The sequence below is a fragment of the Oncorhynchus gorbuscha genome, linkage group LG06, assembly GCF_021184085.1.
Source record: "Oncorhynchus gorbuscha isolate QuinsamMale2020 ecotype Even-year linkage group LG06, OgorEven_v1.0, whole genome shotgun sequence".
In the NCBI taxonomy this organism is placed as follows: Eukaryota; Metazoa; Chordata; class Actinopteri; order Salmoniformes; family Salmonidae; genus Oncorhynchus; species Oncorhynchus gorbuscha.
Genome location: NC_060178.1, coordinates 107231172 through 107256498, shown reverse-complemented (window position 1 = coordinate 107256498; position 25327 = coordinate 107231172). Strand labels below are relative to the sequence as shown.

At 46.4% G+C, this 25327-nt stretch overlaps 1 protein-coding gene across 1 annotated transcript in view; it reads left to right on the top strand.

The window, feature by feature from the left end:
- The window catches only part of LOC124038795 (collagen alpha-1(XIX) chain-like), a 238629-nt gene that overhangs the window by 184876 nt on the left and 28426 nt on the right, over positions 1-25327 (top strand). The window contains exons 14-19 of the mRNA XM_046354858.1: positions 194-226; positions 9521-9559; positions 9721-9768; positions 16142-16195; positions 17598-17651; positions 24851-24931. Of these exons, the coding sequence (XP_046210814.1) occupies positions 194-226; positions 9521-9559; positions 9721-9768; positions 16142-16195; positions 17598-17651; positions 24851-24931 (309 nt within the window). The remainder of the gene's footprint in view (positions 1-193; positions 227-9520; positions 9560-9720; positions 9769-16141; positions 16196-17597; positions 17652-24850; positions 24932-25327) is intronic.

Sequence of the window (25327 nt, the reverse complement as noted above, 5' to 3'; positions counted from 1 at the left end):
ATCAATGAGAGAGCAGGTAGGAGCAGATGTTACAGCAGCTTCGGTGGTGGGGGACATTTCATAACCCTCTGTAAACCAGGGCTTCTGGATCCTCCCTTAAGAATAGATCAATATCATCCTGAGGTTTGGAAGCATGTCCGTACAGTATGACATCATGTGGTTTCTCTATGCTCTCTGTGTGTTCTCTTATCAGGGGGAAGAAGGCCAGAGAGGACCACCAGGACTGGTGAGGAGTACATTGTTGTGGCGTTAATGTTTCCTGTGACTGTTTATAACTGAGACATACTGTCATGCTGGTGAATGAGGACCCAAAAGCGACTTGGCGAAAACAGAGTATTTAATCCAGAATAAACATTACAAAACAAAAAGCATAATACTACACGTAAAGACGAGAACAGACTGGAGACTTGATCGAGAACTGCAGGTTGCCTCGGGAAGGCACTTGAACCTAGCAGACTCAGACACCTGCTCACCACGCAGCATCTGAGGGAAACACGACACGACAGGGCAAAACATAGACACAGCACGGTGAATATAAATGAGGATCCGACAGGGCAGGTACGGGAAACAAGGAGAGAAATAGGGACTCTAATCAGGGAAAAGGATCGGGAACAGGTGTGGGAAGGCTAAATGATGATTAGGGGAATAGGAACAGCTGGGAGCAGGAACGGAACGATAGAGAGAAGAGAGAGCGAGAGAGTGAGAGAGGGAGGGGGAGAGAGAGGGATAGAAAGAGGGAAAGAACCTAATAAGACCAGCAGAGGGAAACGAATAGAATGGGGAGCACAGGGACAAGACATGATAATAAATGACAAAACATGACAGTACCCCCCCACTCACCGAGCGCCTCCTGGCGCACTCGAGGAGGAATCCTGGCGGCAACGGAGGAAATCATCAATGAGTGAACGGTCCAGCACGTCCCGAGACGGAACCCAACTCCTCTCCTCAGGACCGTAACCCTCCCAATCCACTAAGTATTGGTGACCCCGTCCCCGAGAACGCATGTCCATGATCTTATGTACCTTGTAAATAGGTGCGCTCTCGACAAGGACGGGAGGGGGGGAGGGAAGACGAACGGGGGTGCGAAGAAAGGGCTTAACACAGGAGACATGGAAGACAGGATGGACGCGACGAAGATGTCGCGGAAGAAGCAGTCGCACAGCGACAGGATTGACGACCTGGGAGACACGGAACGGACCAATGAACCGCGGAGTCAACTTACGAGAAGCTGTCGTAAGAGGAAGGTTGCGAGTGGAAAGCCACACTCTCTGGCCGCAACAATACCTAGGACTCTTAATCCTGCGTTTATTGGCGGCTCTCACAGTCTGTGCCCTGTAGCGGCAAAGTGCAGACCTCACCCTCCTCCAGGTGCGCTCACAACGTTGGACAAACGCTTGAGCGGAGGGAACGCTGGACTCGGCAAGCTGGGAAGAGAATAGAGGAGGCTGGTAACCCAGACTACTCTGAAACGGAGATAACCCGGTAGCAGACGAAGGAAGCGAGTTGTGAGCGTATTCTGCCCAGGGAGCTGTTCTGCCCAAGACGCAGGGTTTCTGAAAGAAAGGCTGCGTAGTATGCGACCAATCGTCTGATTGGCCCTCTCTGCTTGACCGTTAGACTGGGGATGAAACCCGGAAGAGAGACTGACGGACGCACCAATCAAACGACAGAACTCCCTCCAAAACTGTGACGTGAATTGCGGGCCTCTGTCTGAAACGGCGTCTAACGGGAGGCCATGAATTCTGAACACATTCTCGATAATGATTTGTGCCGTCTCCTTAGCGGAAGGAAGTTTAGCGAGGGGAATGAAATGTGCCGCCTTAGAGAACCTATCGACAACCGTAAGAATCACAGTCTTCCCCGCAGACAAAGGCAGACCGGTAATGAAGTCTAGGGCGATGTGAGACCATGGTCGAGAAGGAATGGGGAGCGGTCTGAGACGACCGGCAGGAGGAGAGTTACCCGACTTAGTCTGCGCGCAGTCCGAACAAGCAGCCACGAAACGGCGCGTGTCACGCTCCTGAGTCGGCCACCAAAATCGCTGGCGAATAGACGCAAGAGTGCCTCGAACACCGGGATGACCAGCTAACTTGGCAGAGTGAGCCCACTGAAGAACAGCCAGACGAGTGGAAACAGGAACGAAAAGGAGGTTACTAGGACAAGCGTGCGGCGACGCAGTGTGCGTGAGTGCTTGCTTAACCTGTCTTTCAATTCCCCAGACTGTCAACCCGACAACACGCCCATAAGGAAGAATCCCCTCGGGATCAGTAGAAGCCACAGAAGAACTAAACAGACGGGATAAGGCATCAGGCTTGGTGTTCTTGCTACCCGGACGGTAAGAAATCACAAACTCGAAACGAGCGAAAAACAACGCCCAACGAGCTTGACGGGCATTAAGTCGTTTGGCAGAACGGATGTACTCAAGGTTCTTATGGTCTGTCCAAACGACAAAAGGAACGGTCGCCCCCTCCAACCACTGTCGCCATTCGCCTAGGGCTAAGCGGATGGCGAGCAGTTCACGGTTACCCACATCATAGTTGCGCTCAGATGGCGACAGGCGATGAGAAAAATAAGCGCAAGGATGAACCTTATCGTCAGACTGGAAGCGCTGGGATAGAATGGCTCCCACGCCTACCTCTGAAGCGTCAACCTCGACAATGAATTGTCTAGTGACGTCAGGAGTAACGAGGATAGGAGCGGACGTAAAACGTTCTTTTAGAAGATCAAAAGCTCCTGGGCGGAACCGGACCACTTAAAACACGTCTTAACAGAAGTAAGAGCTGTGAGAGGGGCAGCAACTTGACCGAAATTACGAATGAAACGCCGATAGAAATTAGCGAAACCTAAAAAGCGCTGCAACTCGACACGTGACCTTGGAACGGGCCAATCACTGACAGCTTGGACCTTAGCGGAATCCATCTGAATGCCTTCAGCGGAAATAACGGAACCGAGAAAAGTAACGGAGGAGACATGAAAAGAGCACTTCTCAGCCTTTACGTAGAGACAATTCTCTAAAAGGCGCTGTAGAACACGTCGAACGTGCTGAACATGAATCTCGAGTGACGGTGAAAAAATCAGGATATCGTCAAGATAGACAAAAACAAAGATGTTCAGCATGTCTCTCAGAACATCATTAACTAATGCCTGAAAAACAGCTGGCGCATTGGCGAGACCAAACGGCAGAACCCAGTACTCAAAATGCCCTAACGGAGTGTTAAACGCCGTTTTCCACTCGTCCCCCTCTCTGATGCGCACGAGATGGTAAGCGTTACGAAGGTCCAACTTAGTAAAGCACCTGGCTCCCTGCAGAATCTCGAAGGCTGATGACATAAGGGGAAGCGGATAACGATTCTTAACCGTTATGTCATTCAGCCCTCGATAATCCACGCAGGGGCGCAGAGTACCGTCCTTCTTCTTAACAAAAAGAACCCCGCCCCGGCCGGAGAGGAAGAAGGCACTATGGTACCGGCGTCAAGAGACACAGATAAATAATCCTCGAGAGCCTTACGTTCGGGAGCCGACAGAGAGTATAGTCTACCCCGAGGAGGAGTGGTCCCCGGAAGGAGATCAATACTACAATCATACGACCGGTGAGGAGGAAGGGAGTTGGCTCGGGACCGACTGAAGACCGTGCGCAGATCATGATATTCCTCCGGCACTCCTGTCAAATCGCCAGGTTCCTCCTGAGAAGTGGGGACAGAAGAAATGGGAGGGATGGCAGACATTAAGCACTTCACATGACAAGATACGTTCCAGGATAGGATAGAATTACAAGACCAATTAATAGAAGGATTATGACATACTAGCCAGGGATGACCCAAAACAACAGGTGTGAAAGGTGAACGAAAAATCAAAAAAGAAATAGTCTCACTGTGGTTACCAGATACTGTGAGAGTTAAAGGTAGTGTCTAAAATCTGATACTGGGAAGATGACTACCATCTAAGGCAAACATGGGCGTAGGCTTGTCTAACTGTCTGAAAGGAATGTTATGTTTCCGAACCCATGCTTCGTCCATGAAACAACCCTCAGCCCCAGAGTCAATCAAGGCACTGCATGTAGCACCCGAACCGGTCCAGCGTAGATGGACCGACATAGTAGTACAAGATCTAGATGAAGAGACCTGAGTAGTAGCGCTCACCAGTAGCCCTCCGCTTACTGATGGGCTCTGGCCTCTTACTGGACATGAATTAACAAAATGTCCATCAAATCCGCAATAGAGGCACAGGGGGTTGGTGATCCTCCGTTCCCTCTCCTTAGTCGAGATGCGAATCCCTCCCAGCTGCATGGGCTCAGTCTCAGAGCCAGAGGAGGGAGATGGTTGCGATGCGGAGCAGGGAAACACCGTTGATGCGAGCTCTCTTCCACGAGCCTGGTGACGAAGATCTACCCGTCGTTCTATGCGGATGGCGAGAGCAATCAAAGAGTCCACACTGGAAGGAACCTCCCGAGAGAGAATCTCATCTTTGACCACTGTGTGGAGTCCCTCCAGAAAACGAGCGAGCAGCGCCGGCTCGTTCCAGTCACTAGAGGCAGCAAGAGTACGAAACTCTATAGAGTAATCCGTTATGGATCGATCACCTTGGCATAGGGAAGCCAGGACCCTAGAAGCCTCCCCACCAAAAACTGAACGGTCAAAAACCCGAATCATCTCCTCTTTAAAGTTCTGGTAATTGTTAGAACAATCAGCCCTTGCCTCCCAGATAGCTGTGCCCCACTCTCGGGCCCGGCCAGTAAGGAGTGAAATGACGTAAGCAACCCGAGCTCTCTCTCTAGAGTATGTGTTGGGTTGGAGAGAGAACACAATCTCACACTGGGTGAGAAAGGAGCGGCACTCAGTGGGCTGCCCGGAGTAGCAAGGTGGGTTATTAACCCTAGGTTCTGGAGGCTCGGCAGGCCAGGAAGTAACAGGTGGCACGAGACGAAGACTCTGGAACTGTCCAGAGAGGTCGGAAACCTGAGCGGCCAGGCTCTCCACGGCATGGCGAGCAGCAGACAATTCCTGCTCGTGTCTGCCGAGCATGGCTCCTTGGATCTCGACGGCAGTGTTACGAGCGTCTGTAGTCGCTGGGTCCATTCCTCGTTCGGATCCTTCTGTCATGCTGGTGAATGAGGACCCAAAAGCGACTTGGCAAAAACAGAGTATTTAATCCAGAATAAACATTACAAAACAAAAAGCATAATACTACACGTAAAGACGAGAACAGACTGGAGACTTGATCGAGAACTGCAGGTTGCCTCGGGAAGGCACTTGAACCTAGCAGACTCAGACACCTGCTCACCACGCAGCATCTGAGGGAAACACGACACGACAGGGCAAAACATAGACACAGCACGGTGAATATAAATGAGGATCCGACAGGGCAGGTACGGGAAACAAGGAGAGAAATAGGGACTCTAATCAGGGAAAAGGATCGGGAACAGGTGTGGGAAGGCTAAATGATGATTAGGGGAATAGGAACAGCTGGGAGCAGGAACGGAACGATAGAGAGAAGAGAGAGCGAGAGAGTGAGAGAGGGAGGGGGAGAGAGAGGGATAGAAAGAGGGAAAGAACCTAATAAGACCAGCAGAGGGAAACGAATAGAATGGGGAGCACAGGGACAAGACATGATAATAAATGACAAAACATGACACATACAGTCATATTTTCTAAGAGACTGTTTTACAGTTCTGTACTGTAGTTTATTTTGGAGTTATTGGAGAGAGGAGTAACTGAGGGGCGTAAACAAGACTAGCCTGGACTCTACAGTCGGTGTTGGTTCAGTACATTATCCCTGCTCTACATTCACAATGTTTGGGCTACATGTTTTTCAGATCTGAGAGTACCTGCAATCCATGCTCTGTCTCCTCTGATCTCTCAAAGACAATCCTGAATCTACACGTACATGACCTGACTATGTAATTGTAATGGGCCTTTACTGGTGCATGTCAACTCGGTATATAAAAAGGCTAGTATGTGACCCCAATGGACAGGTAGACCTTTGGTAGACCATCCAGACAGGTAATAGTAGTGAGAACAACAGACTATTCCCAGACTCCTCTGAGATCTGTCCTTCTTCATAATTCAACTCCTGGTTTCTTGTTTAGCCGCGGATCCAAGTGGCACCGAGCCAACGTCACATCACCGCACGCGGAACAAATATTCCCTCTACACTAATGAACTCCTTCTCCTACTACTACTTTATATCACTCTGTCTGCCTCCCAAATGGCACCCCATTCCCTACGTAGTGACTACTTGTGTAACATGCATGCTCCGACTACTGATGTCTTTCACTGAATGTGTCCCAAATGGTTCCCTATGGACCCTGGTCTAAAGAGGTGCACTAAATAGGCAATAGGGTGCCATTTAATATGAATCCCTTATCTGGAGTCTGGTCCACTTGTTCTTCAACGTTTCATTTACAACTGAACAGTGGCAGGTGATGAGTCCCCCTTAATGGCTATAAAGCCTTTTCTTGCCTTGCAATTATTTGTGTAAGAAGTTCTATCAGAACCACTTAATCGGACTCAATTAACTGGACTACATTTTGAAATTGATTTTTAAGATTGAAGCGATAAGGGAGCAAAATGATTTAAAATGATATTGCTATTTTAGGCCTACAGTTTTCTGAGGTTTGGTTGGAACACCCAAAGTCCAGTATGTTATCATGTGCTGATGTCTCTGGCTGGGGCAGCCTTCTACTTATAATTATCAAATACATTCAGTCAATCAATTAATCGTGCGGCTTCCAAACGGTTTCTAAATGCTAAATCAACTATGCCAATTGTCGAATGCCAAATCCCCACCTAGCGACCACTCCTGATAGACACACTAGATCTGAGAGGATTGGACAAGTAGCTATACTCTTTATTGTAATAGCTTAATTAATAGCTTCATTTCTGATTGGCTAGGTGGGAGATGTCACCACATTGCTTCCATCCATCTATCCAATCCTCTCTGTTCTACATTAGTGGCTTTGGAGTACGTTCATTTACAATTCAGACATTCAGAAAAGTCATTTATCAATTCATAAATGTTTGTCTGTTTGATTATTTAGCTCCAATCTCAATTAAATAGGGGGCTCCCGAGTGGCACAGCAGTCTAAGGCACTGCATCTCAGTGTGCGAGGGGTCACCAAAGTCCCTGGTTCGATTCCAGGCTGTATCGAGAGAATGCACTATATAGGGAATAGGGTACCATAGGGCTCTGGTCAATGGTAGTGCACTGTATAGGGAATAGGGTACCATAGGGCTCTGGTCAATTGTAGTGCACTATATAGGGAGTAGGGTACCATTGGGCTCTGGTCAATGGTAGTGCACTATATAGGGAATAGGGTGCCATTTGAGACACAGTGGGATCATTTCTGCAGTAAAGCGTTTAATTCCATGACTCTGCAGAAACCAGGGTTCAGACCATTACCCTCCTGTTCATTAGTGCAGAGGAGGAACCACCAGGCGGGGTTATAGGCATGCGTGACCCCCCATGACCCACAGACAGCCCACACGTGGCCCTTGACCAGACTCTGACTGAAGGCTACAGATATAAGAGACAAGATTAGAACAAATTGCTTTAGGAGGCAGACTGGTATTTGGAACCTGAAGCACTGAAAGGCTGATTTCCACACTGAACTTGTTATACGACATCACAGGAAAGATCAGGACATCGTTTTACTGCATGGCCCTCCATGACCCACAGATAGCCCACACGTAGCCCTTGACCAGACAGACACAGAATAATAGGCGAAGCTATGAACAAGAGCAGAAGGCTAAAAGATTAGAACGAATTGACAAACTTGTAAATAGATATTTATAGCAGTCTGAGATGTTGAAATGAAAGCCCAAACAAAATGTATTACCACTAAAATAACCCGGCTCGACCAGACAGACACAGAAGAACAGGAAGACAAGGAACAGGGTTGGAATAAATTGACATACTTGTTCAATAGAATTATTTATTTATTTTTGCAAGCTTTTGGAGGCAGACTAACACCGTACCCAAACCGCTATCGTGCACAAATTGATTTTGTCCCCCCACACCAAACGCTATCACGACACGCAGGTTGAAATATCAAAACAAACTCTGAACCAATTATATTAATTTGGTGACAGGTCAAAAAGCATTAAACATTTATAACAACGTTGAGTTGTTATTTTACCTGAAATGCACAAGGTCCTCTACTCTGAAAATTAATCCACACATAAAACAGTCAACCGAATCGTTTCTAGTCACCTCACCTCCTTCCAGGCTTATTCTTTTTTGGACTTTATATGGCGATTGGCATCTAAAACTATTACCATGACGACGACCGACCTCAGGTCATCTTTCAATCACCCCTGTGGGTATAACCAATGAGGAGATGGCACATGGGTATCTGCTTCTATTAACCAATGAGGAGATGGGAGAGGCAGGACTTGCAGGGCGTTCTGTGCCACAAATAGAAGCAACTTCTATTTTAGCGCCTGGCAACACAGACGCTCGTTGGTGCGATGGTTGAATAACATGTGTAAATTTATTTGGTAACGCGAGCGGTGTGGTCAGCATGTCAGATGTTGAACTTGAAGCTACCAAAAACACATGTTCACATAATTGCAGATTTCTCGGCTGCAATTGTGGTACAAAATCATTGGAAAGCTCAGGACATAATTTTAAATAAAAATAAATTAAATAAAGCTTGAAAAGTCGACTTTCCGTTACTGTGGGAATGCGTCCCAGATGGCAACCTATTCCCTATATAGTGCACTACTTTTGACCAGAGCCCAATGGGCACTATAAAGGGAAGAGGAAGCCATTTGGGATACACACGGGACCTTTAACGATCCATACCCTCCTGGAGGACTACTCCACAGGGGGGCTTTGTATCCCCACAACAATGATTGGTCGATTCCGGGACTGACTCTCAAAATACATCCCAAATGGCAACCTATTCACTACATAGTGCACTACTTTTGACCAGAGCCCTATGGTACTATTTACCCCCACTTTAATAGAGAATAGGGGCCATTTGGGGCGTACAGGCAGAGGGGCTAGTCTAGTGGAAGAGGGTCTAGTGACAGACAGGCACTCGTCTTTAGTTTCACCGAAAACACCCCTCCCCTCCTTTTCTCTCTTAAAAGGCTTGTTTAGTTTGACTCTGACAACCCCAACTGCCGAGCCGAGTGCCAAGCCGAGTGCCGGGCCGAGTGCCGAGCCGAGTGCCGGGCCGAGTGCCGAGCCGAGTGCCGAGCCGAGTGCCGAGCCGAGTGCCAGGCCGAGTGCCGGGCCGAGTGCCGGGCCGAGTGCCGAGCCGAGTGCCGAGCCGAGTGCCGAGCCGAGTGCCGGGCCGAGTGCCGGGCCGAGTGCCGGGCCGAGTGCCGGGCCGAGTGCCCGAGCCGAGTGCCGAGCCGAGTGCCGAGCCGAGTGCCGAGCCGAGTGCCCGAGCCGAGTGCCGAGCCGAGTGCATTCAATAAGGGAGGTTAGGTGGTACGTCTTACCTACCGAATAAGTGACGATGAAGAAGACAGCTCATTTTCTATCTTCTATCTTGTCTGTCCTTTCCATCCAGGAAATGACAGCTCATGGACTGAGACATCTGTCTGGCTCTGTAAGTAGAAACATCCTACGTAGTTACCTTTACCTTCTGTTCAGTCATAACGGCAGTCGTGCTCTGACTGCTAACTCAATCTTTTGTGTTACCTTGATGAAAGTTATTTTTATATCAAATGTTCTGTATTTCATAATGACCTTATTTCTATTTTATTTTAGGAGGCTGAATCAGGAGACAAGGGCCAGAAAGGAGAAATGGGTGATCCAGTAAGGATAGGATATGTACCAACCTGCTCACAGTGTTCATATGATTTGTCTATAATTAACAAGTGTAAAAGAAAACCGCTCCCCCCTTGTCCATTTAATCCATTTCATTATTCATCCGCTAAACTGATCCTAGATCAGCACTCATACTCTGGGATGCTTTGTGAGTATGGGTCCAGATCAGAGGAAGCCTAATATATTGATGTTCACGGCACCAAGAAACAGTTTGACTCTGTGTCAAATCAAATCAAATATTATTTGTCTCATGCGCCGAATACAACAGACCTTACCGTGAAATGCTTTTACTATCAAGCCTTTAACCAACAGTGCAGTTCAAGAAGAGTTAAGAAAATATTTACCAAATAAACTAAAGTGAAAAAATAATGGGGAAAAAAGTAACAAGAAAATGACATAACAATAACGAGGCGAAATACAGTGGGGGCAATGTAAATAGTCTGGGAGGGGCGATGTAAATAGTCTGGGAGGGGCGATGTAAATAGTCTGGGAGGGGCGATGTAAATAGTCTGGGAGGGGCGATGTAAATAGTCTGGGAGGGGCGAGGTAAATAGTCTGGGGGGCATTAGATTAAAAGCTCAGCAGTCTTATGGCTTGGGGGTAGAAACTGTTAAGGAGCCTTTTGGTCCTAGACTTCAGTGACTGGAGTATTTAATAATTTTTTGTACATGGAAGGAAAGGACTAAGCACGCACCCCTGAGGGGCCCAGCGTGGCAGATGTGTTGTTGCCTACCGTTACCACCTGGGGGCGGCCCATCAGGAAGTCCATGATCCAGTTGCCGAGGGAGGTGTTTAGTCCTAGGGTCCTTAGCTTAATGATGACTACTGAGGACACTATGGTTTTGTGTTTTCTATGTAGGGAATAGGCTGCCATTTAGGATACATCCTAAACATGTATGAAAGAGCTGTTGGCAAAGAATATAATCATCAAATATAAAAAAAGGATCCAAAGTTCAAAGGAGGTCAATCTTTATTGTGCCACACATCACAATGAGACTTCAACAATAGATACAGGGTTTAGAATGAATGTCATAGACTTCAACAATAGTTACAGGGTTTAGAATGAATGTCATAGACTTCAACAATAGTTACAGGGTTTAGAATGAATGTCATAGACTTCAACAATAGTTACAGGGTTTAGAATGGTTTAGAATGAATGAATCAATAGACTTCAACAATAGATACAGGGTTTAGAATGAATGTCATAGACTTCAACAATAGTTACAGGGTTTAGAATGAATGTCATAGACTTCAACAATAGTTACAGGGTTTAGAATGAATGTCATAGACTTCAACAATAGTTACAGGGTTTAGAATGAATGTCATAGACTTCAACAATAGATACATGGTTTAGAATGAATGTAATAGACTTCAACAATAGATACAGGGTTTAGAATGAATGTCATAGACTTCAACAATAGATACAGGGTTTAGAATGAATGTCATAGACTTCAACAATAGATACAGGGTTTAGAATGAATGTCATAGACTTCAACAATAGCTACAGGGTTTAGAATGAATGTAATAGACTTCAACAATAGATACAGGGTTTAGAATGAATGTAATAGACTTCAACAATAGCTACATGGTTTAGAATGAATGTCATAGACTTCAACAATAGTTACAGGGTTTAGAATGAATGCCATTCAGAAACAAGACTTCAACAATAGTTACAGGGTTTAGAATGAATGCCATTCAGAAACAAGACTTCAACAATAGTTACAGGGTTTAGAATGAATGTCAGAAACAAGACTTCAACAATAGTTACAGGGTTTAGAATGAATGTCATAGACTTCAACAATAGTTACAGGGTTTAGAATGAATGTCATAGACTTCAACAATAGTTACAGGGTTTAGAATGAATGTCATAGACTTCAACAATAGATACATGGTTTAGAATGAATGTAATAGACTTCAACAATAGATACAGGGTTTAGAATGAATGTCATAGACTTCAACAATAGATACAGGGTTTAGAATGAATGTCATAGACTTCAACAATAGATACAGGGTTTAGAATGAATGTCATAGACTTCAACAATAGATACAGGGTTTAGAATGAATGTAATAGACTTCAACAATAGATACAGGGTTTAGAATGAATGTAATAGACTTCAACAATAGCTACATGGTTTAGAATGAATGTCATAGACTTCAACAATAGATACAGGGTTTAGAATGAATGTCATAGACTTCAACAATAGCTACAGGGTTTAGAATGAATGTAATAGACTTCAACAATAGATACATGGTTTAGAATGAATGCCATTCAGAAACAAGACTTCAACAATAGCTACATGGTTTAGAATGAATGCCATTCAGAAACAAGACTTCAACAATAGCTACATGGTTTAGAATGAATGCCATTCAGAAACAAGACTTCAACAATATCTACATGGTTTAGAATGAATGCCATTCAGAAACAAGACTTCAACAATAGCTACATGGTTTAGAATGAATGCCATTCAGAAACAAGACTTCAACAATAGCTACATGGTTTAGAATGAATGCCATTCAGAAACAAGACTTCAACAATAGCTACATGGTTTAGAATGAATGCCATTCTTGAGAAACAAGACTTCAACAATAGCTACATGTATTTTTTAGAATGAATGCCATTCAGAAACAGTGTAATAGTTTTTATTTTTTCAAAAGGCTCACACTTAACGTCACCTGACTGAGTTGATTACTATTGATTACTATTGTGCAGTGGTGGAACAAGGACCCCATTTTCATTCTTGAGTCCAGAAAAGTAAAGATTCCTTAATAGAATAAAAAGTCACCCAGTAAAATACTCTCTGTTTTGAGTAAAAATCTAGAAGTATTTGGTTTTAAGTATCAAAAGTACAAGTACAAATTCCTTGTGTTAAGCAAACCAGTTTAGTGAGCACGATTTTCATGTTTTATTTATTTACAATTAGCCAGGCTCACACTCTAACATTAAAACATAATTACCAAACCATTTGTGTTGAATTATTCTGCCAGATCAGAGGCAGTAGGGATGACCAGGGATGTTCTCTGTTTAGTGAGTCCTCCAGATCAGAGGCAGTAGGGATGACCAGGGATGTTCTCTGTTTAGTGAGTCCTCCAGATCAGAGGCAGTAGGGGTGACCAGAGATGTTCTCTGTTTAGTGAGTCCTCCAGATCAGAGGCAGTAGGGATGACCAGGGATGTTCTCTGTTTAGTGAGTCCACCAGATCAGAGGCAGTAGGGATGACCAGGGATGTTCTCTGTTTAGTGAGTCCTCCAGATCAGAGGCAGTAGGGATGACCAGGGATGTTCTCTGTTTAGTGAGTCCTCCAGATCAGAGGCAGTAGGGATGACCAGGGATGTTCTCTGTTTAGTGAGTCCTCCAGATCAGAGGCAGTAGGGATGACCAGGGATGTTCTCTGTTTAGTGAGTCCTCCAGATCAGAGGCAGTAGGGATGACCAGGGATGTTCTCTGTTTAGTGAGTCCTCCCAGATCAGAGGCAGTAGGGATGACCAGGGATGTTCTCTGTTTAGTGAGTCCTCCAGATCAGAGGCAGTAGGGATGACCAGGGATGTTCTCTGTTTAGTGAGTCCTCCAGATCAGAGGCAGTAGGGATGACCAGGGATGTTCTCTGTTTAGTGAGTCCTCCAGATCAGAGGCAGTAGGGATGACCAGGGATGTTCTCTTGATAAGTGTTGAATCGGACCATTTTCATGTCCTGCTAAGCATTCAAAATGTAACCTGTACTTTTGGGTGACATGGAAAATATATCAAGTAAAAAGTAAATAATTTTCTTTAGGAATATAGTGAAGTAAAAGTTGTCAAAAATAAAAATAGTGAAGTACAGATGCCCCCCAAAAAGTACTTAAGTAGTACTTTAAAAAAGAAATCTTAAGTACTTTACACCAGTGCTATTGTGTGTCTCTTGTGTAAAGACATTGGATTTACAGGATGAGGATAATGGTTTATATGATCCTTTTCTTCAGGGACAAAGAGGACTCCAAGGACCACATGGTTTCAAGGTAACCAGTTCAGTCTAAGTATTCAGATGAAGAACAAGCATTACATACACTTTAAAGGCCTCATCTACACTGACCTGAGTACTGTATAACCTTTGACATTAGGTCTGGTTATCTACACTGATCTGAGTACTGTATAACCTTTGACATTAGGTTTGGTTATCTACACTGATCTGAGTACTATACGACATTAGGTTTGGTTATCTACACTAATCTGAGTACTGTATAACCTTTGACATTAGGTTTGACATTAGGTTTGGTTATCTACACTGATCTGAGTACTATGACCTTTGACATTAGGTTTGGTTATCTACACTGATCTGAGTACTATATGACCTTTGACATTAGGTTTGGTTATCTACACTGATCTGAGTACTGTATGACCTTTGACATTAGGTCTGGTTATCTACACTGATCTGAGTACTGTATGACCTTTGACATTAGGTCTGGTTATCTACACTGATCTGAGTACTGTATGAGTACTATATGACCTTTGACATTAGGTCTGGTTATCTACACTGATCTGAGTACTATACGACATTAGGTTTGGTTATCTACACTGATCTGAGTACTATACGACATTAGGTTTGGTTATCTACACTGATCTGAGTACTATATGACCTTTGACATTGGGTTTGGTTATCTACACTGATCTGAGTACTGTATAACCTTTGACATTGGGTTTGGTTATCTACACTGATCTGAGTACTATATGACCTTTGACATTGTATATCATTGTTAAGTACACAATGATATACAATAAGACATATACACATGATACTGTATATGAGCAGCCTGGAATTGAATAGGAGCCCAGTACACAAAGACATGATATTTGAGGAATAAAAAGTCATGTATTACAGTGTGTTTCTAGACTAAATAGAAACTGGGAGTTGAATTGCTCTGTTTGGTAGGTTTTCTTTCTTGAAGCCAGACGCTAAATAGATTTTCTCAGGGTCTTACATGTCCTGGAGTAATTGTGGAGAAAAACAAATCTAACCTTAAATGGTCTCTCTCTCTCTCTCTCTCTGTCTCTCTCTCTCTCTCTCTCTCTCTCTCTCTCTCTCTCTCTCTCTCTCTCTCTCTCTCTCTCTCTCTCATTCTCTCTCTCTCTCTCTCTCTCTCTCTCTCTCTCTCTCTCTCTCTCTCTCTCTCTCCTCTCTCTCTCTCTCTCTCTCTCTCTCTCTCTCTCTCTCTCTCTCTCTCTCTCTCTCTCTCTCTCTCTCTCTCTCTCTCTCTCTCTCTCTCTCTCTCTCTCTCTCTCTCTCTCTCTCTCTCTCTCTCTCTCTCTCTCTCTCTCTCTCTCTTCTCTCTCTCTCTCTCTCCTCTCATTACTCTCTCTCGCAGAGGTCCAAAGGGAAACACCCGATAGATAATCAAACTATCACCAGAGAACAAAGAGTCTCTATCACCAGAGAACAAAGAGTCTCTATCACCAGAGAACAAAGAGTCTCTATCACCAGAGAACAAAGTCTCTATCACCAGAGAACGAGGCTGGGCCACCTGTTGACTGTAAGTGGAAGTGGGTCGTTCAATGTAACTATTATAGAACACTTGAATAGCTCCTGTTTTTCTCTACTGCCCTCTGATACCTAATGGGGATGGTCAAGCTCCCAAACCAGACAGATTGCTGCAATTCTCACAGCAGGTCAAACACCAAAAGATTGCTGCAATCTTCTTTTTTCCCCTACAGTTTGTCCCCTACAGTCTGGTATTTGGGAAATGGTTCATTGGTCTTTTCAATTCTTGATATTTACCCATTTGATTCATGACAGATATAACTTCTAAATGCCTTTTGAGCTTGACACAACTGTCGAATCCCAGACTATAAATTAAAATTAAAATAAAACTGCCGGATGTCCTGAACGCTATTCTAAAAAGTAGGATCGAGTTAGCAAGTAAATATCCCCAAATAACCTTATTTTTTAAAGAAAGATAAGCTTGAAATGGGCTTGGTCTAATTGACTGAACAACCAAAAATACATATACGTTTAGCTTTCTGAATGAACCAGAAAATCAAACAGTTATTTCTGGTTATTTATCAAAGTTAGCTGATTAACTAATTAAACCTACTTTGTAGTATATCCCTCTGGTGTCTAGTGGCTAGCTACAGTCTACACCGTTCCAACACCTCTGAGATGTCTTCTTTTTAGCATCCAACTTCCAACCCCTTTGGCGACCAGAAAGGCCTCCAGAACAACATGTCTTTACTGGGGTGTACAGTTGGCAGCTCAGTAATACAACTCTCTGAATCAGAGAGTGATTGCTGGGGCTGCCTGCAGTTAGCCAGACAGGCAGGTCACCATGGGCCAGGCTGTGATTACTAGAAGAAGGGATATTAGACTCTAACACTTCTCTGACTGTTTTCCAGGGTAAAGAAGGTCCTCGTGGACTCATCGGACTCCCAGGGATTGCAGGAGAGACGGTGAGTTAAAGACATGTTACTTTAAATACATGTGTTAAGTACCGTTTGAACCAGGGGTGTGGTCAAAGACATGTTACTTTAAATACATGTGTTAAGTACTGTTTGAACCAGGGGTGTGGTCAAAGACATGTTACTTTAAATACATGTGTTAAGTACCGTTTGAACCAGGGGTGTGGTCAAAGACATGTTACTTTAAATACATGTGTTAAGTACTGTTTGAACCAGGGGTGTGGTCAAAGACATGTTACTTTAAATACATGTGTTAAGTACTGTTTGAACCAGGGGTGTGGTCAAAGACATGTTACTTAAAATACATGTGTTAAGTACTGTTTGAACCAGGGGTGTGGTCAAAGACATGTTACTTTAAATACATGTGTTAAGTACTGTTTGAACCAGGGGTGTGGTCAAAGACATGTTACTTTAAATACATGTGTTAAGTACTGTTTGAACCAGGGGTGTGGTCAAAGACATGTTACTTAAAATACATGTGTTAAGTACTGTTTGAACCAGGGGTGTGGTCAAAGACATGTTACTTTAAATACATGTGTTAAGTACTGTTTGAACCAGGGGTGTGGTCAAAGACATGTTACTTTAAATACATGTGTTAAGTACTGTTTGAACCAGGGGTGTGGTCAAATCTATTTCAATTATGGAAGATATATTTAGTTCCTGAGTTGAAATGGAATTGACCCCAGCCCTCCTGAAAGAACAATCTCATCTTCCTCCTTCTCTCATGTCTCCCTGTTCCACTGTTCCCCCAACTACACCTACCAAAGGACAATAAGGAAACACATAGATAAACCGCTGAGGCGAGACGGAGAGAAAGTAAGAGAGAGAAGAAGAGAGCTGATGAAGGCAAAAGGGGGGCAAAGTCTTGAATTGTTACACAGACGATCAGTAATTCAATTTGAGAATGAATTAGTGGGTAGAGGCAGATCGGAGCGTTTTACGTTATGAGGGAGCAGAGGCAGGCATGGACCCCAATCTGTTGCTGCACCTGCTGTACCTATAATGAGTATCTGTCTTTATTCAGAAGCAGGAGAGGGAAAGAGAGGCATTTCATCCTGGAAAAGGGAAAGGATGTTGAAACATGGTGGGCCCGCTGATGCGGAGAGGAGGAGAGAGATAAATGTGTCTGTATGGTAATGGGAGGTTGGGTGTGTGTGTTGAGGGGGCAGTAGTTGTACGTGTTTGTGTACCTGTTCACATCTATATGTGTGTGTGTGTGTGTGTGTGTGTGTGTGTGTGTGTGTGTGTGTGTGTGTGTGTGTGTGTGTGTGTGTGTGTGTGTGTGTGTGTGTGTGTGTGTGTGTGTGTGTGTGTGTGTGTGTGTGTGTGTGTGTGTGTGTGTGTGTGAAGACCTGGTTGACAGATGTGTCTCTGTTCCGTCCTCCGTTTCTAGGGATCGTCGGGGGACCAGGGACCACCTGGTAGAGACGGTCTGAAAGGAAACAAGGTAGAGCTTCAAATCAAGTCTTACACCTTTAAGAACAGACCTGCAGACATTAGACAGATGTTTCACCATCACCATAGAGGATGACGCACGACTATCAGATTGGATAGCCACTACCTTCCTGTTTTAAGGGATTATACTGGGGTATAGCCACTACCTTCCTGTTTTAAGGGATTATACTGGGGTATAGCCACTACCTTCCTGTTTTAAGGGATTATACTGGGGTATAGCCACTACCTTCCTGTTTTAAGGGATTATACTGGGGTATAGCCACTACCTTCCTGTTTTAAGGGATTATACTGGGGTATAGCCACTACCTTCCTGTTTTAAGGGATTATACTGGGGTATAGCCACTACCTTCCTGTTTTAAGGGGTTATACTGGGGTATAGCCACTACCTTCCTGTTTTAAGGGATTATACTGGGGTATAGCCACTACCTTCCTGTTTTAAGGGATTATACTGGGGTATAGCCACTACCTTCCTGTATTAAGGGATTATACTGGGGTATAGCCACTACCTTCCTGTTTTAAGGGATTATACTGGGGTATAGCCACTACCTTCCTGTTTTAAAGGATTATACTGGGGTATAGCCACTACCTTCCTGTTTTAAGGGGTTATACTGGGGTATAGCCACTACCTTCCTGTTTTAAGGGATTATACTGGGGTATAGCCACTACCTTCCTGTATTAAGGGATTATACTGGGGTATAGCCACTAACTTCCTGTATTAAGGGATTATACTGGGGTATAGCCACTACCTTCCTGTATTAAGGGGTTATACTGGGGTATAGCCACTACCTTCCTGTATTAAGGGGTTATACTGGGGTATAGCCACTACCTTCCTGTTTTAAGGGATTATACTGGGGTATAGCCACTACCTTCCTGTTTTAAGGGATTATACTGGGGTATAGCCACTACCTTCCTGTTTTAAGGGATTATACTGGGGTATAGCCACTACCTTCCTGTTTTAAGGGATTATAGTGGGGTATAGCCTGTATTAAGGGGTTATACTGGGGGATAGCCACTACCTTCCTGTATTAAGGGGTTATACTGGGGTATAGCCACTACCTTCCTGTATTAAGGGGTTATACTGGGGTATATCCTGTATTAAGGGATTATACTGGGGTATAGCCACTACCTTCCTGTATTAAGGGGTTATACTGGGGTATAGCCACTACCTTCCTGTTTTAAGGGATTGTACTGGGGTATAGCCTGTATTAAGGGGTTATACTGGGGGATAGCCACTACCTTCCTGTTTTAAGGGATTATACTGGGGTATAGCCACTACCTTCCTGTTTTAAGGGATTATACTGGGGTATAGCCACTACCTTCCTGTTTTAAGGGATTATACTGGGGTATAGCCACTACCTTCCTGTTTTAAGGGATTATACTGGGGTATAGCCACTACCTTCCTGTTTTAAGGGATTATACTGGGGTATAGCCACTACCTTCCTGTTTTAAGGGATTATACTGGGGTATAGCCACTACCTTCCTGTTTTAAGGGATTATACTGGGGTATAGCCACTACCTTCCTGTTTTAAGGGATTATAGTGGGGTATAGTCTGTTTTAAGGGGTTATACTGGGGTATAGCCACTACCTTCCTGTTTTAAGGGATTATACTGGGGTATAGCCACTACCTTCCTGTATTAAAGGGTTATACTGGGGTATAGCCACTACCTTCCTGTTTTAAGGGATTATACTGGGGTATAGCCTGTATTAAGGGGTTATACTGGGGGATAGCCACTACCTTCCTGTATTAAGGGGTTATACTGGGGTATAGCCACTACCTTCCTGTATTAAGGGGTTATACTGGGGTATAGCCTGTATTAAGGGATTATACTGGGGTATAGCCTGTATTAAGGGGTTATACTGGGGGATAGCCACTACCTTCGTGTTTTAAGGGATTATACTGGGGTATAGCCTGTATTAAGGGGTTATACTGGGGGATAGCCTGTATTAAGGGATTATACTGGGGTATAGCCACTACCTTCCTGTTTTAAGGGATTATACTGGGGTATAGCCACTACCTTCCTGTTTTAAGGGATTATACTGGGGTATAGCCTGTATTAAGTGGTTATACTGGGGTGTAGTCTGTATTAAGTGGTTATACTGGGGTATAGTCTGTATTAAGTGGTTATACTGGGGTATAGTCTGTATTAAGTGGTTATACTGGGGTATAGCTTGTATTAAGGGGTTATACTGGGGTATAGTCTGTATTAAGGGGTTATACTGGGGTATAGTCTGTATTAAGTGGTTATACTGGGGTATAGCCTGTATTAAGGGGTTATACTGGGGTATAGTCTGTATTAAGGGGTTATACTGGGGTATAGCCTGTATTAAGTGGTTATACTGGGGTATAGCCTGTATTAAGTGGTTATACTGGGGTATAGCCTGTATTAAGTGGTTATACTGGGGTGTAGCCTGTATTAAGTGGTTATACTGGGGTATAGTCTGTATTAAGGGGTTATACTGGGGTATAGTCTGTATTAAGGGGTTATACTGGGGTATAGTCTGTATTAAGTGGTTATACTGGGGTATAGTCTGTATTAAGTGGTTATACTGGGGTATAGCCTGTATTAAGAGGTCATACTGGGGTATAGTCCTGTAGACTGTGCATGGTGAGCTCAGCTCTATCGTGGCCTATACACACACACCCATCTCTTACAAGGCTGTATGCTACAGTTTATAAAATACTGCCGGGTCTGTTTCCTCCCCGCACACAAACATGCTGTGGACTAATGAAAAAAACACAATAATATTGTTTTGGGGTGTAATTTCCTAATTAACCCCTGTTGTTGTGTGAAATGATTCCAGTAGGGTGACAGATTGTAACGTCGTTCGTCTGTTGAATGAAGAGAGTCAGACCGAAATGCAGCGTGTAGGTTACTCATGTCTTTAATGAAAGTAAACGGTACATGAAATAACTGAACTAAATACAAAAACAACAAAACGGAACGTGAAACTAATTACAGCCTATCTGGTGACTACAACACAGAGACAGGAACAAACACCCACAAAATACAAAGCGAAAGTCAGGCTGTCTAAATACGCTTCTCAATCAGAGACAACGACAAGCACCTGACTCTGATTGAGAATCGCCTCAGGCAGCCAAGCCTAACTAGACACACCCCTAATCAGCCGCAATCCCAAATAATACAAACCCCAATACGAATACAACATATAAACCCATGTCACACCCTGGACTACCCAAACATATAACAAAAACACAAAATACAATGACCAAGGCGTGACAGAACCCCCCCTAAGGTGCGGACTCCCGGACGCACCTCAAGAGCATAGGGAGGGTCCGGGTGGGCGTCTGTCCATGGTGGCGGTTCTGGCTCGGGACGTGGACCCCACTCCATTAATGTCCTAGTTCCTCCCCTTCGCGTCCTGGGATCATCCACCTTCTCCGCCGACCATGGCCTAATAGTCCTCACCCAGATCCCCACATAACTGAGGGGCAGCTCGGGACAGAGGGGCAGCTCGGGACAGAGAGGCAGCTTGGGACAGAGGGGCAGCTCGGGACAGAGGGGCATCTCAGGACAGAGGGGCATCTCAGGACAGAGGGGCAGCCCGGGACAAAGAGGGGCAGCCCGGGACAGAGGGGCAGCCCGGGACAGAGGGGCAGCCCGGGACAGAGGGGCAGCTCGGGACAGAGGGGCAGCTCGGGACAGAGGGGCAGCTCGGAACCGAAGCAGCCCGGGACTGAGGGGAAGCCCGGTACTGAGGGGAAGCCCGGTACTGAGGGGAAGCCCGGTACTGAGAGGAAGCCCAGTACTGAGAGGAAGCCCAGTACTGAGAGGAAGCCCAGTACTGAGAGGAAGCTCAGGCAGGTAGTAGGCTCCGGTAAATCCTGGCTGGCTGGTGGAACTGGATGATTCAGGTTGTCTGGCCGATCTAGAAGATCATGGCTGACTGGCACTTCTGGCGGATCCTGGCAGACTGGCGACGCTGGGCAGACTGGCGGCGCTGGGCAGACTGGCGGCGCTGGGCAGGCTGGCGGCGCTGGGCAGGCTGGCGGCGCTGGGCAGACTGGCGGCGCTGGGCAGACTGGCGGCGCTGGGCAGACTGGGAGCACTGGGCAGACTGGGAGCACTAGCGGTGCTGGGCAGACTGGCGGCGCTGGCGGCGCCGGGTAGACTGGGAGCACTGGCCGCGCTGGGCAGACAGGGAGCACTGGCCGCGCTGGGCCGACTGGGAGCACTGGCCGCGCTGGGCCGACTGGGAGCACTGGCCGCGCTGGGCCGACTGGGAGCACTGGCGGCGCTGGGCAGACTGGAGACTCCGGCAGCGCAGGAGAGGAGAAAAGCGCTGGCTGCGCTGAACAGGCGAGGCGCACTGGAGGCCTGGTGCGTGGTGCTGGAACTGGTGGTACTGGCTCGAGGACACGCACAAGAAGCCTGGTGCGGGGAGCTTCTACCGGAGGACTGGTGTGTAGAGGTGGCTCTGGATAGACCGGACCGTGCAGGCACACTGGAGCTCTTGAGCACCGAGCCTGCCCAAGCTTACCTGGCTCGATGCCCACTCTAGGCCGGCCAATAGGAAGGGCTGGTATGTGCCGCACCTGGCTCTGCACCCGCACTGGAAACACCGTGCGCTCCATAGCATAACACGGTGCCTGCCCGGTCTCTCTAGCCCAACGGTGAGCACAGGGAGTATGCGCAGGTCTCCTACCTGGCATAACTATTCTCCCTTCTAGCCGCCCCCCCAATAATTTTTTGGGGCTGTTTTTCCGGCTTCCAACCGCGTCGCCGTGCTGCATCCTCATACCTGCGCCTCTCCGCCTTATTCGCTTCTATTTCTTCCTTGGGACAGCGATATTCTCCCGGCTGCGCCCAGGGTCCTTTACCGTCTAATATCATCTCCCAAGACCAAAAGTCCTCATATTGCTGCTCCTCAAAATTAACAGGGAAAGTAGGCTCAGGTCTGACTCCTGACTCAGCCACTCTCTCTCTGCGCTTTCCCCGTTAGTTTTGGTTTTCGCTCTGCGTCGCCGTGCTTTCCTTTTCGACTCCATACGTCTATAGCCCTCTTCGCATTGCTGTAGGGAATCCCAGGTGGGCTCCTGCACTCGCTCTGGGTCGGCCGCCCACCTGTCGATTTCTTCCCACGTAGTATACTCCATGCTTCTGCTGTCCATAACGTCCTCCTTTAGATCCTGCCAGTTCACACGCTGCTCGGTCTGTGAGTGGTGGTGGGTGTTTCTGTAACTTTGTTCGTCTGTTGAATGAAGAGAGTCAGACCGAAATGCAGCGTGTAGGTTACTCATGACTTTAATGAAAGTAAACGGTACATGAAATAACTGAACTAAATACAAAAACAACAAAACGGAACGTGAAACTAATTACAGCCTATCTGGTGACTACAACAAAGAGACAGGAACAAACAACCACAAAATACAAAGCGAAAGTCAGGCTGTCTAAATACGGTTCTCAATCAGAGACAACGACAAGCACCTGACTCTGATTGAGAATCGCCTCAGGCAGCCAAGCCTAACTAGACACACCCCTAATCAGCCGCAATCCCAAATAATACAAAACCCAATACGAATACAACATATAAACCCATGTCACACCCTGGCCTACCCAAACATATAACAAAAACACAAAATACAATGACCAAGGCGTGACACAGATATCCTCAGCTTTAGCCTCTGACTCCCCCCTCCTACCTCCCACACTGTGTGTGTCATTCATAGTGAAGTGGGGTGACAGATTTCCTCAGCTTTAACCTCTGACCCCCCCCCCCAACTTCCCACACTGTGTTTGTCATTCATAGTGAAGTGGGGTGAAAGATACCCCGCTTTCCCCTCCTGACTCCCACCTGCCTCACCAGCCTCACCCCCCTCCTACACCCGTTCCTTAGCTGCGTGTGAACATCAGTCAATTAGAGTCACCCCCTGTACCGTAGAGATGACACGGCCCATCAGTCACTCAGAGTCACCCCCTGTACCGTAGAGATGACACGGCCCATCAGTCACTCAGAGTCACCCCCTGTACCGTAGAGATGACACGGCCCATCAGTCACTCAGAATCACCCCCTGTACTGTAGAGATGACACGGCCCATCAGTCACTCAGAGTCACCCCCTGTACTGTAGAGATGACACGGCCCATCAGTCACTCAGAGTCACCCCCTGTAACGTAGAGATGACACGGCCCATCAGTCACTCAGAGTCACCCCCTGTACCGTAGAGATGACACGGCCCATCAGTCACTCAGAGTCACCCCCTGTACTGTAGAGATGACACGGCCCATCAGTCACTCAGAGTCACCCCATGTACTGTAGAGATGACACGGCCCATCAGTCACTCAGAGTCACCCCCTGTACCGTAGAGATGACACGGTCCATCAGTCACTCAGAGTCACCCCCTGTACCGTAGAGATGACACGGCCCATCAGTCACTCAGAGTCACCCCCTGTACCGTAGAGATGACACGGCCCATCAGTCACTCAGAGTCACCCCCTGTACTGTAGATATGACACGGCCCATCAGTCACTCAGAGTCACCCCCTGTACTGTAGAGATGACACGGCCCATCAGTCACTCAGAGTCACCCCTGTACTGTAGAGATGACACGGCCCATCAGTCACTCAGAGTCACCCCTGTACTGTAGAGATGACACGGCCCATCAGTCACTCAGAGTCACCCCCTGTACTGTAGAGATGACACGGCCCATCAGTCACTCAGAGTCACCCCCTGTACTGTAGAGATGACACGGCCCATCAGTCACTCAGAGTCACCCCCTGTACTGTAGATATGACACGGCCCATCAGTCACTCAGAGTCACCCCCTGTACCGTAGAGATGACACGGCGCATCAGTCACTCAGTCACCCCCTGTACTGTAGAGATGACACGGCCCATCAGTCACTCAGAGTCACCCCCTGTACTGTAGAGATGACACGGCCCATCAGTCACTCAGTCACCCCCTGTACTGTAGAGATGACACGGCCCATCAGTCACTCAGTCACCCCCTGTACTGTAGAGATGACACGGCCCATCAGTCACTCAGTCACCCCCTGTACTGTAGAGATGACACGGCCCATCAGTCACTCAGAGTCACCCCCTGTACCGTAGAGATGACACGGCGCATCAGTCACTCAGAGTCACCCCCTGTACTGTAGAGATGACACGGCCCATCAGTCACTCAGAGTAACCCCCTGTACTGTAGAGATGACTGTCTGTCTATCTCTCTCCCTAGGGGGACTCTGGAGATGTGATGGGACCCCAGGGCCTGCCTGGACCCAAGGGAGAGCCTGGAGAGCCAGTAGCTGAACATCTGGTGAGTTTGCTGAGAGCTCATAGGGCTCCGGTCAAAGTAGTGCACTACAGTATGGAATAGGGTCCCATTTGGGACGCAGAGAGACACTGTTATCACTATCTGATCGGCTTGTTTTGGCTTGTTTTGGCCTTATTGGCTTGTTTTGGCCTTATCCACACACACACACACACACACACACACACACACACACACACACACACACACACACACACACACACACACACACACACACACACACACACACACACACACACACACACACACACACACACACACACACACACACACACACACACACACACACACAGTAGATTAGTATATCACTTTGGAATTCAGTGCATGGTAATCAGTCATACCTGGACACCTGATCTCACAAACAGACACACACAAACACAC